This window comes from Zophobas morio, unplaced genomic scaffold, assembly GCF_036711695.1.
Source record: "Zophobas morio isolate AGI-343-1 ecotype UQ-CSIRO unplaced genomic scaffold, CSIRO_AGI_Zmor_V1 ptg000030l, whole genome shotgun sequence".
NCBI classification, from domain to species: Eukaryota; Metazoa; Arthropoda; class Insecta; order Coleoptera; family Tenebrionidae; genus Zophobas; species Zophobas morio.
Genome location: NW_026972135.1, coordinates 12,231,331 through 12,244,022, shown reverse-complemented (window position 1 = coordinate 12,244,022; position 12,692 = coordinate 12,231,331). Strand labels below are relative to the sequence as shown.

The following is a 12,692-nucleotide window of genomic DNA, read 5'->3' as shown; positions in this document are numbered from 1 at the left end:
TATCGCAAAAACCATAACAATTCTTTCAGAATAATCGTCATTTCAAGCAAAACACCCAACTACTGTACTGAAGAAAGCTGACGAAGGGTTATAATTTTGCAAAACTTGCAAATTGTGAGCTTCTCGACATGGCTGCCAGAGTGCGTCGCTGCTTGACAGCTCGATAAACTTGACGTTTACCTAACCAATAAATGTTTATATTCGGTTTATACGCTTTATTACGACATGGCTTTAAATGGATTTTTTGATTTCTTCCAGAAGGGAAGAGTAAGTTACATGCTAGTGCTTTTAACGGGTGTCACGTGTGAAATTGATTGTAGACCTTCAGACCGAAGAAGAAGTTTGCTCATGGTACGATCAGGTATAGCTTGCACAAACAAGCCTGTGCTAGTCTCAACTCAGGGATTAATTTGAGAGGTGCAGTCAAACTACCAGAGGGTGAGGATTTAAACGACTGGATAGCCGTTCATGGTAAGAAAATTTCCCAAACCTAACACCCACAGAAATGCGCTGTAATTATGCAACCAATTATACTTGATATTGAAAACGACGCCATCAAATATACCGGGTGTCAATAAATAACATTTTGAATGTTTAACTTGAAAACAGTAAGAATTTAAAATTCGGTTTTGACAAGTACTTTATCGCGTAATTAATCAATCACGTGACATAGTCAACCAATCCAGTGCTCAGATTCAGACGTTAGATTTGAATTCAAATTACACATTTATACCAGCCTGACATCTTTCCAGTTGTGGACTTTTTCAACCGAATAAACTTAATCTACGGCACAATTTCCGACTACTGCACCGAGCAAACATGTCCGACTATGTCCGGGGGACCACGTTTCGAATATCTTTGGGCTGATGGAGAAAAGTACAAGAAACCGACACCTTTACCAGCCAAGGAATACATCAGTAATTTGATGGACTGGATCGAAGTACAAATAAACAATCCAGCTCTTTTCCCATGCACCTCTGATCTTCCTTTCCCAAAAAATTTCGAAAAACTTTGCAGCAAAATTTTGGCAAGATTACACCGAGTGTTTGTCCACGTTTACATACATCACTTCCAAAACATAGTCACTATAGCTGCGGTAAGTTCTAGTGACTTTTTTTTCCAATGTTGCTAATTAAAATTTTACAGGAAGCCCACGTGAACACGTGCTACAAGCACTTCTACTACTTCGTGACCGAGTTTGACTTGGTCAGCCAGAAGGAGTTAGAACCGTTGGCAGTTATGGCGTCCAAAATCTGCAAGGATTGTTAGGTTAAGTCAAGATGGCGGACTGATTTACTCGAATTTTGCATTAACTCGACATTTTTTATTAATCGTATAGGGTATATACTGGATAGTTATTAACGTGTCACGTGACTAATCAAGTACATGTTTTCTTTCCATTTCGAATTTTATCAGGGTTTTTAGTTTATGTTATGTTAGATTAATTTAGGGCCAGTTCAAATCTTGTTGCTGTGTTTTTTTAATAACTTTATTTTCTTATACTTATTTAATGTTTCTCGAAGTTATTTATAATGAATGACCTGGAAGAGGTTGTGGATTGTTGTTTAAATTAACGTTTCGTCAGCCATATTTGTATATAAGTTACGTTGTGAAAATATTTAGTGGTCAGTATTAAAATATTAACTCCACATCACTCAAACTAAGTCACAATTATGTAGTTTAGGTTAAATTTATACAATAAAACCAAAGCAGTTACTTCAAATGCTGAGTTTGATTAATTTTTGTGATTGTATCAAGAAGATGGGTAAAAATGCAAACAACATCTCATTATATTAGATATAGTAATTACAAACTAAAAAAAGCCAATAGAAAAAAACTTAAACAGTTACAATTCAATCATCTATTGCACCGCTTTTCTTCAATAACTCGACAATTTCTTTCCGATTTTCTTTCCGTGCAATATCTAAAGGTGTTTCTTTGTAGTAATTTACTTTATTAATATCACTACCACCCTGCAGTAAAATTGGCACCATATTTTTATACCCTTTCTCAACCGCGAAATGAAGAGCAGTCCTTCCGCGGTAGTCAATATCGTGTACAATTTCTCTTTTTTGATTTATCAAATATTCAACTGCATCCGTGCAACCTCTTTGAACAGCAACATGCAAGCACGTCTTGGATTTAGCGTTCTTCGCTTTGACACTCGCTTTTTGAGAAATCAGGTACTCTAAAACGTCGATGTGACCGCCACGGGCAGCACTGTGCAGCGGAGTACCACCGTCGGTGCTACAGCAATTGATGTCAGCTCCAGCTTCCACTAAGACTTTGACTACTTTTTTGCGACCTTTGAGGGCAGCTCTATGGAGTGGAGTTAGTTTCCATCGATCTACAGCAGCCATCTGATCGTTTGTTAAAAGTTCTTTGACTATTTTCATGTGTCCGTTTTGACAAGCCAAATGTAGAGGAATCCGTCCGTCACAGTTTTTGGCAAAGGTATTTGCTTGTTTTGATAGCAAATATTGAACGATGTCTAAGTGATTGCGAGCAGCGGCGATGTGTAAAAGAGTTTCATTGTTTTTGTTGATTTCTTCGATTTTACCTCCCGAGTTTATCAATTGCTTCAGAGTTTCTAGTTGTCCGGTTTCTACGGCAGCGTGCAGTTGATTCTGTTGCGGATCTGGGATTCTAAAAGATAATGAACGTTAAATAGGTACCTATTTAAAATAGTAGTTTATTGTATAAATAACTATATGTGTATTTCAAAGAAACAAGATCCAACAGGTTATGGGCCCTAGGATGGATTTAGCACACAAAATACTTAAATAGACACACTTCAAAAAATCAACGGTGGCAGTGAACATGGATTCGTACAATAGTGAAAATGACAAGAACTTTCAACTATTCTAATCCAGATTTTTATTTTATTAGGGCGGAGTTATAATATTGCAATATGTTCTGAACAGAACTGGAAAATCGGCAAAAGAAGGAGTTGACGAATACAAATCATGGATGGCGTGGTGTTCCGATTTGTAAGATTAAATTTTACGCTGAGAAAAAAAAACAACACCGCTTAAGCGCATGTAAAAAAATAAAAAATAAATATTTCCAGTAACATAGACAAGCACTCATATTTTAGTGGGTTTGGGGAAAAGCGAAAAAATCATCCTTAGATTTGTTCTAGGGAATTTTGTAAGACTGTGATAACCCAAACATCCCGCTTTACATTAACAGGTGAAAAAAAATTGAAAACCCGCGAAAAATTTAGAAATTCAAAACGCATCGACGAGTTCAATTTTTATTAGGATAAATCCCGCCAGCTCCACAAGGAACCGTGCACTCCGCTTCCGCTGTGTGTTTCGGTGTTATTTAACCTCAATTCAGTTTTAAATGTTCAATTTCAATGATTCTAATATTAAACTACAACCGAACAAGTGTTAAAGTTCCAACAAAAGAGCAATAAACAAGATTTAAATTCGCCATATACTCTTGTGACATTTTAAACAACAAATAATTCTTATCTGAGATTAAAAACTGGACATCAGACAATTTATATGACGCAAACATAAATCAACAAAATCTTTACAAAATAAAAAAACTAGCAAAGATTTATAAAAACAAAAGATTTGGTGTGAAATAAACTTGGGCAGATAAAATATTGCGTGAGGTTAGAAACTAAAAAGCTTGAAAATTTACGTTCAATTTAAATTATACAACAAAGAAAATTACTGAAGTTAAAATTATGAGATAAAAAAAATTGCATGAGGTGAAAAATTGCAAAGCTAACAAAATTACATGAGAGTAATATTTGCCACACTTTATCAACGATTCAAACAAAGAATTTACATTGCGTTAAATGCTGATGTCTTGATGCAAGTGATTGGTTACTTAAAACAATTTGTTTTGAGAATTTGTATCGTGAACTGTTTACCCCAAACAAAATACATGATAAATAAACATAAAAATATCCAGTCAGCATCTCGGTGATGTAATTTTTAGAGTTGCGTGGAAATGCCTCGGTGATATAATCGTTAACGTTGCGAGGAAATGCCTCGGTGCTTTAATCAGTCTTTAATGTTGCGAGGAAATGCCTCGGTGATGATAACGATGATAACTGCCTAAGGGAAGAAATTATGTTAATCCCCCGCCAGCTCACGATATTATGAATTTTGTTAATTTAACTGCCGTTAATGAACTATTAGCAATCGTGTGTGAAGCTGAAGATTAAGAAGTATTGTAATGTAACACTTACGTATTGGCATCCAGAAACTTATTCATAATTAAACAAATAAAATCAAACTAGTCCTGACTAAGTGAATTTCATGAAAACTCCTAGCAAATGTTTGTTACATTGTGTTAGCACCAGTTAACGATTAAAATCCTAACCTGATCGATGAATTTACAAACAATAAAACAAATTTGCAGCATGTGTATCGTCGGTCGAAAATTAACACTTTTTCCGATTAGAAAGCCGGAAGAATTAGCTGCGCAAAATAAAAGTACAAAATTTCGTGGCGAAAGCCAAACACACGGTTTCTAGTGAAAACTGACGACTTTTTCACAATTTACTTATTTAATCTAAAATTACCAAGCGCCTTCATAGTTGCCAACTGCAATTTTTTAATATTTCATAAAACGAGTTATTATTACATACTCATATGTATTATATCTATACTTATATAATAAAGCTGAAGCTTTTGTTTATTTGAACACGTTAATCTCAGAAACTACTGGTTCAGATTCAAAAAATCTTTTTATGTTGGATAGTCCATGTATCATACCTACATATAGACTATATAATATCACGAATTTTTCATCAGCAATGAAAAATTCGGAAAAACGGGAAATTATTCCTCCTTTGACAGCTTCCGTTGCTTACGCTGCTTATTAAACGGTTAAAGTTACGTAAAAATCATGTATGACGAAATTGTTCCCCTCTAAAAGTTCTAAAGAAAAGTCCGCGACAGCATATGTCTATCTTTTAAGATCGAGTCAGTATAACGTTTTTTATGGTAATGAAATTTGTTCTAAAATAATAATGCATTATGTATAAAATTCTCCCGTCACAGTGTTTGTAACCGAACTTCTCCGAAATGGGTTGACCGATTTGTATGAAATTTTTTATGTATATTTGGTAGGTCTGACAATAGGTTGTGAAATATTTTTTAAACCCCTAAGTGATAAGGGTGGCCCACCCTAAAAAATTTTTGTCTATTTTTTGGACAAAATTTTTTATTTTTATTTTTTTAAGATTTGGCATCAAAAAATACACATAACCCTAAATTTTCACCTTTCTACCACCAACCCCCATTTTTTAATCGTCTATATAATAAAAATCAATTGCTGTTCCTGTTAGTCTCGCTAAGACTCAAAAACGGCTTGACCGATTTGAAGAATTTTTTATATTACGGGGATGGGATAAAAAAAATAAGGAAAACTTAAAAGAACAGTTAAAAAATAAACAAATTCTAAAAATTTTGTATACGAATTTCAATAGTTAGCGTTTCTGACGGACCTGTCGTCTAACTGACGTGTCATACAAAACTAATTCTTCCGTGCAATTGTGAAAAGTATGTATATTGCATTTCAAATCGTTGTTTGTTTTTTCGTAAAAAAAAACGTCGTTTATTTTAAGAAAAGTCTTGGTTAAAGTGAATTTAATTACACATTGCGAAAGTTTCTTATTAATTTTGATCTTTCATTCTATTTACCTATATTCGCTTTGTTGGTTTCGACAAAACCTCAAACTTTACCGTTATTCGAGGATTTAATTTGAAGTTATCAATATTTTAAAATTCTCAAGACAAAATTTACAGATTTGATTGACTGTGAAAATAATTCTGTGTCGTTTTATGAAGTTCATTAAAATGCCGAGAAGACGGCAACCTCACATAGGTCCACGAAGTCATTCAAATGTGTGATGAACTACCTCAAGTGCAAACCGCAATAATTTATTTCATGGGTAATTCGGATATGGAAGTTGATCAGCGTTGTGCTCATAATCAACATAATCAAACATTGAAGCGAGACATTGGGTGTTATGAATAAAACTGAGTAGAAACTAATATTCAAAGTACGTAGTACCTACTTCATTATTACTCTTATATACCTCAGCATCTACTCTATGTACTGAGTACCTACTTGGAAACATTGTATCTCCCCGGACACAAATTGAACATCTACGCGTTTTGTAAGCATTTAATCTAAAAATGAGGATCGGTGTGGCAAATAATTGAGCTGTCTGTAAAGCAGCTTAGAAAACGAGTGGGATTGTTGTAAGACTGAATTTTAACTAAACATGGCGACTTTCATGAACGTGGAACGTCGTCAAAAGGTGCATTCAGTTTGAAAAACACATTAGGAGCAGGAATATCGAAAACTTTTCAGGTAATTAACTTTTATTTATGCATAAATTGTGCAGTGCGTTTTTTATAACACTGGCCCATGTCAAGGTGTCTACCCCATACTAACTTATATTTTGGTGACTCGATTTTTGCTTTGATGGTTGAACACTGTCACTGTTGTCCTTTTTTGTTGTATCGAAATGCTACTTGAGCATCAACTGTTACCTAATGAAGTATTAATATCATCTAGAAAAACTAGAAATATTTTGATTTGATATTCGAGTAGATACTTCGTATTTTGAGTATGAGCATCTACTGAGTTTTATTTATATCAACCATTGTCAAAAAATTGATCGAAAGTTGTTTCGACAGAACTTGCTTCGCACCAAAAGTATAATGAATCATATTCAGCACTTTCGAGTTGAGTCTTTCCTTCACACAATTTTGTGATGACCTAATCAACATTTACGATCAACACGTATACCACCTTGGATTGGTGCAGTGTAATACTAAAAATAACTGTATTGTATTCCCAAAATTATCTGCGAAAATCGAGTGAGCCGTTCCATCAATTTTTTGGGGGGAATAAATAAATATTCTTAACAATTTACTATGCCTACAATAACTTTAAAACGTCTGCAAGATCTCAAAGTATTCATTTTTGCAACTCTTGAGTTATTCACTAAACTAAATTGACTGATCCATATATTTTTTTGAGTCACTGTAAAAGCAAATCTAAAACATATGAATGCAATGATAAATTACGAAAATATACTGATGATATTTTGCACATTTTAGATAGAATTTATTCGGCAAAATCTTGAGATGACGTCTTCAAATTTTTGGGCTTGATAAACAGATATATTTTGATTGAAAACCTACCATGTCAAACAGTAATTTCAAAACCTCTGCAATATTTCAAAATTCAGTTTTGCAATTCTTGATTCAATCAATAAAATAAATTGACTCAGTGATTAATTTTTTTGAGACACCCCCTATAAGCAAAACTGAAAAATATGAATGGAATGATAAATCACAAGTATAGTCTCATCCTATTTTGGACATTTTAGATAGGATTCATTTGGCAAAATTTTGGGCTGACGTCATCAATTTTTTGGAGGGGATAAGTAAATATATTTTGAATAAAAATTTATTATGCTTATCATATGTTTAAAACATCTGAAAGATTTCAAAGCATTCGATTTTGCAGATTCAAAATTAAATTGTAGGTGAAACGAAGTTCACGGGGTCAGCTAGTTATATAATAAAATTCATACTTATCCATGTTGTTTTCGGCGTCCCTCAACATTTTTGCCACATTCGTGTGTCCTCTTGATTCAGCTATTTCTCGTGGAATCCTTCCATCATCGTCCGCAGCGAAGATATTGGCTTGTACACTAATCAAATAACTCACAACATCTTCATGACCTTCTTGAGCAGCATAACTTAAAGGGGTCTGCTTCCCTCTATTGAAAACTTCTTTAGTTGCTCCACATTCCACTAACGTTTTCACTGTCTCATAGTGTCCCATTTCTGCAGCCTGATGGAGAGGGGTACTTACATCTACAGCAGGTGCGTCAATGCAAGCACCTTTTTCCACCAAATATTTAACAATATCTGTTTTTCCTTCGCGAGCAGCTCTATGTAATGGTGTTTTTTTTTCATTGTCGGTACTGTGAACGTCTGCTTCGTTTTCAATCAATATCTGAAGAATGTTCTTGTAGCCACGTTTAGCCGCAATGTGTAAGGCAGTCCGGCCTAAATAATCTCTCGCATTAACGTTGCCGCCTTTTTCTAGCAGCAACTTGACCAAATCAACATGTCCCCAAATTACAGCTTCTTGTAAAGGTGTTCGTTGCATGTCGTCTAGCTGGTTGATGTTCGTTCCATGGTCTATCAACATTTTCGCTATATCGGTTTGATTATATTCTAACGCCAAGTGCAAAAGCGGTCTTTCTTTATGTTCGTTTTCTAAAGAAGACAAACTTTTGTGATCAATTGTAGCTTTCAATAATTGTTTGTAGCCCATGGTCACACAGTAGTACGACAAAGTCTTCAAATGTTGATAATGCGTTTTTAAATACTTCCACTGAATTTGGTCTTTTTTTGAAAGCTCTTCTAACGAAAACAGACATAATGCAGCGTCTGCATATTCCCATAAATTCCACCCAAGAAACTTGTCAGGTTTGATTATCATCTCCTTGGAAACTTGGCTTAAGAGCAATTTTAAAATTTCTTCATGCTTGTTAGAGTTGCTTCCCCAGGTTTTGTAAAGTCTGTGTTCAATAGTATTTGGACTAACCAGAGGATATTTGTGACCAAAAGTCACAGCTAGGTGAAGAGGGGTCCTTCCACCTTTATCTACATCGTTTATACACTTTAGGTGTGCTTCTACTTTCGACATATCTTGCTCGATTATGGCCAAATGCAGTGGACAACCTTCTGCTAAATTTGCATCAAAAAAACGTCTAATTCCATCATATTTAGGTTGCAGAATAGACTTTTTTACCTCGAATGGTATTTCGTCAATGTTTTCGCTCAACCACAAGGCTGCGAAATATTCTGCAAAAGTGTAATGACCAAACGTGATTGTATCATCTTCGTTGACTTTGATAAATTCTAAGTAATCTCCGTTTGCTTTCACGTGGTGAAAAAATTTTTTGTCGATTTGTACATTCAACGATTTGAACAACTCAGGTTCAAAACACACCTGTAAAGCAGCCATTGTGTAACCACTGAAGTAGTAATCTTTGAATGGATCAGTAATCACAGTAAGTTTATCAAGGTGGTTACACCCAATTTTTTTGATATTATGCTGCACTTTTCCTTCGACAAAGCTGGTGTACATTTTGTCGAGAACGAAAAGTTCTTCTGAATTGCCAATATCTTTGCAAGACTTTATAATCTCGGTGAGAATATATAAAACAAGAGGTAGTTTGAAAATATCGTTGTTCTTTGCAATACCACTTTCGATAAATCTAGTTGTAACATTGTCAATAACCCCATCGTCAACATTTGCGTCCTTCAATCGACGACAGACGTATTGCTCTTGATCTTCTTCCGTCAGAGGTTCAATTGAGTAGCAGAACGTTATTCCAAGAACATTTTGTGCCATATTTTGGAAGTCTTTCGTACAAAAAATCCAGACTTTAAACCCTTGTTCCGCTATGTTGGTAATTAGAGTAACTGCTTTGTTTAAATGCGTGGTGGTCAGTTCATTTAAGCCATCAAAGAAGAAAATTACTTGTTTTTTCTCCAGAAGCTCCTTAGTGACGCGATCGTCTAACTTGCTCCGTTTAGTAGGAACAAGAAACTCTTTTATTATCTTGTCAGTTGTTTCTTCTTCTTTCAAGAGCGAACTTTGTTGTTGCAGGGAAACTATTACGATCCAGTAATTTAGTGGACAGTTGTGTGCTAAACACGTCATCATGGTGGTTTTTCCAATTCCAGACTCTCCCACTACCAGGCTTTTATCATTGTCAAAAATTGAAGACATTTTTGGATCAAATTTGTAATCCATCCATTCCAAAATATTATCTGGCAGTAATTTAAAATAACAGAAGCTGTTGTGAACTTCTTGGATTTGTGTTTCATCTGTCACGATAGGAAGAAGTTGTGAATCAAAGTTGTTCTTCTTCAGACATTCCATAAATTCTGCGGATTTACCATTGCAGTGTATCACGGCTTTGGATTTTTCACACACACGTCGTAAATCATCAAGACTGATTTTAGTTCTCAGTAGACTCCTAGGAATATAAAATTTTGGTAATGCATTTATACGTTTTCCAATAGATAGGGTGTCTTTTAAAAAGTAGAAAATTTCGGATGGTTGTATAAGCTGGTCTAAAGGAAGCGAATTTTTTAATGTATCAATTGATACAGACTCTCTCCCTTGGAACGAAATGTTAAACATATGGCAAAATTTGTTATAAAGAGCTTGATTGGCAGCTGCTAGGTCTTTAAGGCTTCCAAAAATATTCCAGCCTTTAAATTCAGCTTCATTGACTTTTTTGCCAACTAGTACCAACTGGATTTTATACTTTTCCAAAGATTTTAAGAGATTGGAGACAAAATAAATACTTTTTTCATGTTCTTGGTCAAAGTCGATGAACAAAGGTTTGCCGATAAGATAAGAAATCCACGCAGTGCGTTGCTTATCGCTTAAGGGTTTTGTTTTTCGGAGAAATTTAATTTCACGTGCTATGTTATCCATATTTTGTTTGTTCTTTTCGGAGTAAATACACTTCCAGTGGTTTTTGATAAAAGATTTGTCAGTATCAGAAAGAATGACTAGATCAAATATTTTGATTATCTCTTCCACTACTTCTATATTGCTGTTATGGTTTATACTGATAGAAGGCATAATTGTACAGTTATGAAACACACATCGTGCAATGTTCAAAATGATTACATCTCTTGTGATTTTTGTATCGTTATATTTAGCATTGTGTACTTGTTTAAAAAAATTAATATAGGAGGTAACCACTTGAGTGTCAGCATTGAATCTATTTGTAAAAATTCGTTCTATTTCATCTTGCATCTCATCAACATTTTGTTGTCCATAAATAAGAAAAAATTTTTCAAAAAATTTAGTCTTTGAAGGTGAAACCCCACGAAGTTTAATAATGTGCTCTACGTTTAAAAACTTCGACCTAAAAGGTTTCGACATATTTACAGGGTTATATTTTGGTACCTTATCTAGATCATCGAAGCGTGCATTGGTGAATAATACGAATTTATAGTTTTCTTTTATCTGGGGGTCTTCGTTGTTATAAGCTTCCAAATATTCAGATATATTATAACCCTTGCCTTTGTTGTTGGAGTCTGTCCTACAAAATTCTTCTTTTGCGTTAACAATATTTCTCCCGTCTTCTCTGTGTTTTAACTGAATGGCAAATTGTTCAATGCTGTCGTAGACTTTGATTGTAATAACTATATCGTCGAATTTTTGGTAACTGCAAGGGTTAAGATTCATGGTGTAGGAACTAACATTTTCATCTAAGAGTAATTTTAAAGCAAAATATGCTGGTACTAGTTCTTCGTATTCATAACCTCTGTTGACGGTGCCAGTACGTAACTAAATTAGAAAAAACATAACAATTTTAGAGAAGGGTAAATTTCCGAAAATATTTCGGACACGACAAAGTCTCAAAAAATATATTACATTCTTATTAGTCTTTATAGGGACGTTATTATAATATAATAATACTACTAAACCAACACGTATTAATAACATGCACATAAAAAAGATTAATTATATTTCTTGCAAAAGTTACAATTCATACCTTTTTTTCAGCAACAGGATTTCCATGTGAGGACATCTGAAAATTTACTTTAAAATAAAAATATGCTTCTAAATTAAATTAAATGCTTTTTACCTTTGATTGCTGTTAGATTAGACGATTAGACATATATAATGAAATACACAAAGAATAACACACACATTGTTTAGGTTTACCTAAAGTAAAATGTGTTATTTATAAAAAATCATTTATCTGGTGAGTACAATTCTATCTAAAAGATAAAATAGGGATATCTAAAGAGTTTAATACTTGGATGAACACAGATGTATAACTGATAAAAATACCAACGTCAAAAATGATAATGAATATTTAATTATTTTTCTATAAATAAAAATATTATTCCAGTCTTAAAAATCTGCATTATTTAAAAGTTTTTTGTTTATTAGATCACGTAAAGATTACGCACTTTTACAACTCCATCTGTTCGGTGAACGAAATATACATATATTAAAATAATATCTTGGTCACTTATTTTTTTTATTCAGGACAACTTCAGGAAGCTGTGGACTGCAAACAAGGAATTTAATTTAATGAAAGCTTTTATTGGTTCATTTTATAATTGAACACATTCTAGCCAAATAAAGGTGTCATTTTATTATACTCCTAGTGTCCTAGTAGTAATTGGACTTATTTTTCAAACAAATATTTCAAAATTTACTTAAATGCTGTCAGAACAAAATCAATTCCTTTACGAAAAGATTCTGCCAACGTAGTCAGCTTTACAAGTCCTTTAATAACGGAACCAATTTGAGGAATACGCTCTTGTAAAAGCTGAAAATCCTCTAAATACGACGTGTCAGGAGTTTTTTCAACAGGCGGAATTTCATCATCGTTTGAAGTCGTCGTTGCATTTTCAGCCTTTCTTGCGGGCTTTTTTTGTATTTTTCTAAACGATGGTTGAATAAGAACGCTGTTAGCACCTACTGGAGGATTTTGGGGTAGAAACCTAAACCATCGTTGAAGGAGATATTTTTCAGCATCTATAAAAAGGATTGTCTTTGAGACCAAGAAGAAAATGTTATAAACATAGGGGAGTCCACAACTTGTGGACTTCTCTGTTTTATAACATTTTCTTCAGTTTCTGTGA

General features: G+C 34.0%; 2 protein-coding genes across 2 annotated transcripts; one reads left to right on the top strand and one right to left on the bottom strand.

Moving 5' to 3' along the window:
• The first annotated feature begins 123 nt into the window (after positions 1-123).
• On the top strand, positions 124-1,723 carry Mob3 (MOB kinase activator 3). The gene is made up of 4 exons (XM_064068898.1): positions 124-267; positions 321-471; positions 753-1,096; positions 1,147-1,723. Exons 1-4 carry the CDS (start codon positions 226-228, stop codon positions 1,267-1,269), a joined length of 660 nt encoding a protein of 219 aa, XP_063924968.1. The 5' UTR covers positions 124-225; the 3' UTR covers positions 1,270-1,723.
• A 49-nt stretch (positions 1,724-1,772) lies between these two features.
• Positions 1,773-11,761, bottom strand: LOC135138246 (uncharacterized). The gene is made up of 4 exons (XM_064068173.1): positions 11,681-11,761; positions 11,588-11,623; positions 7,580-11,379; positions 1,773-2,646 (listed from the first exon to the last, which is right to left on the bottom strand). The coding sequence occupies exons 2-4, from the start codon at positions 11,621-11,623 to the stop codon at positions 1,854-1,856; spliced, it is 4,629 nt and encodes a 1,542-aa protein (XP_063924243.1). The 5' UTR covers positions 11,681-11,761; the 3' UTR covers positions 1,773-1,853.
• Positions 11,762-12,692: the final 931 nt, after the last annotated feature.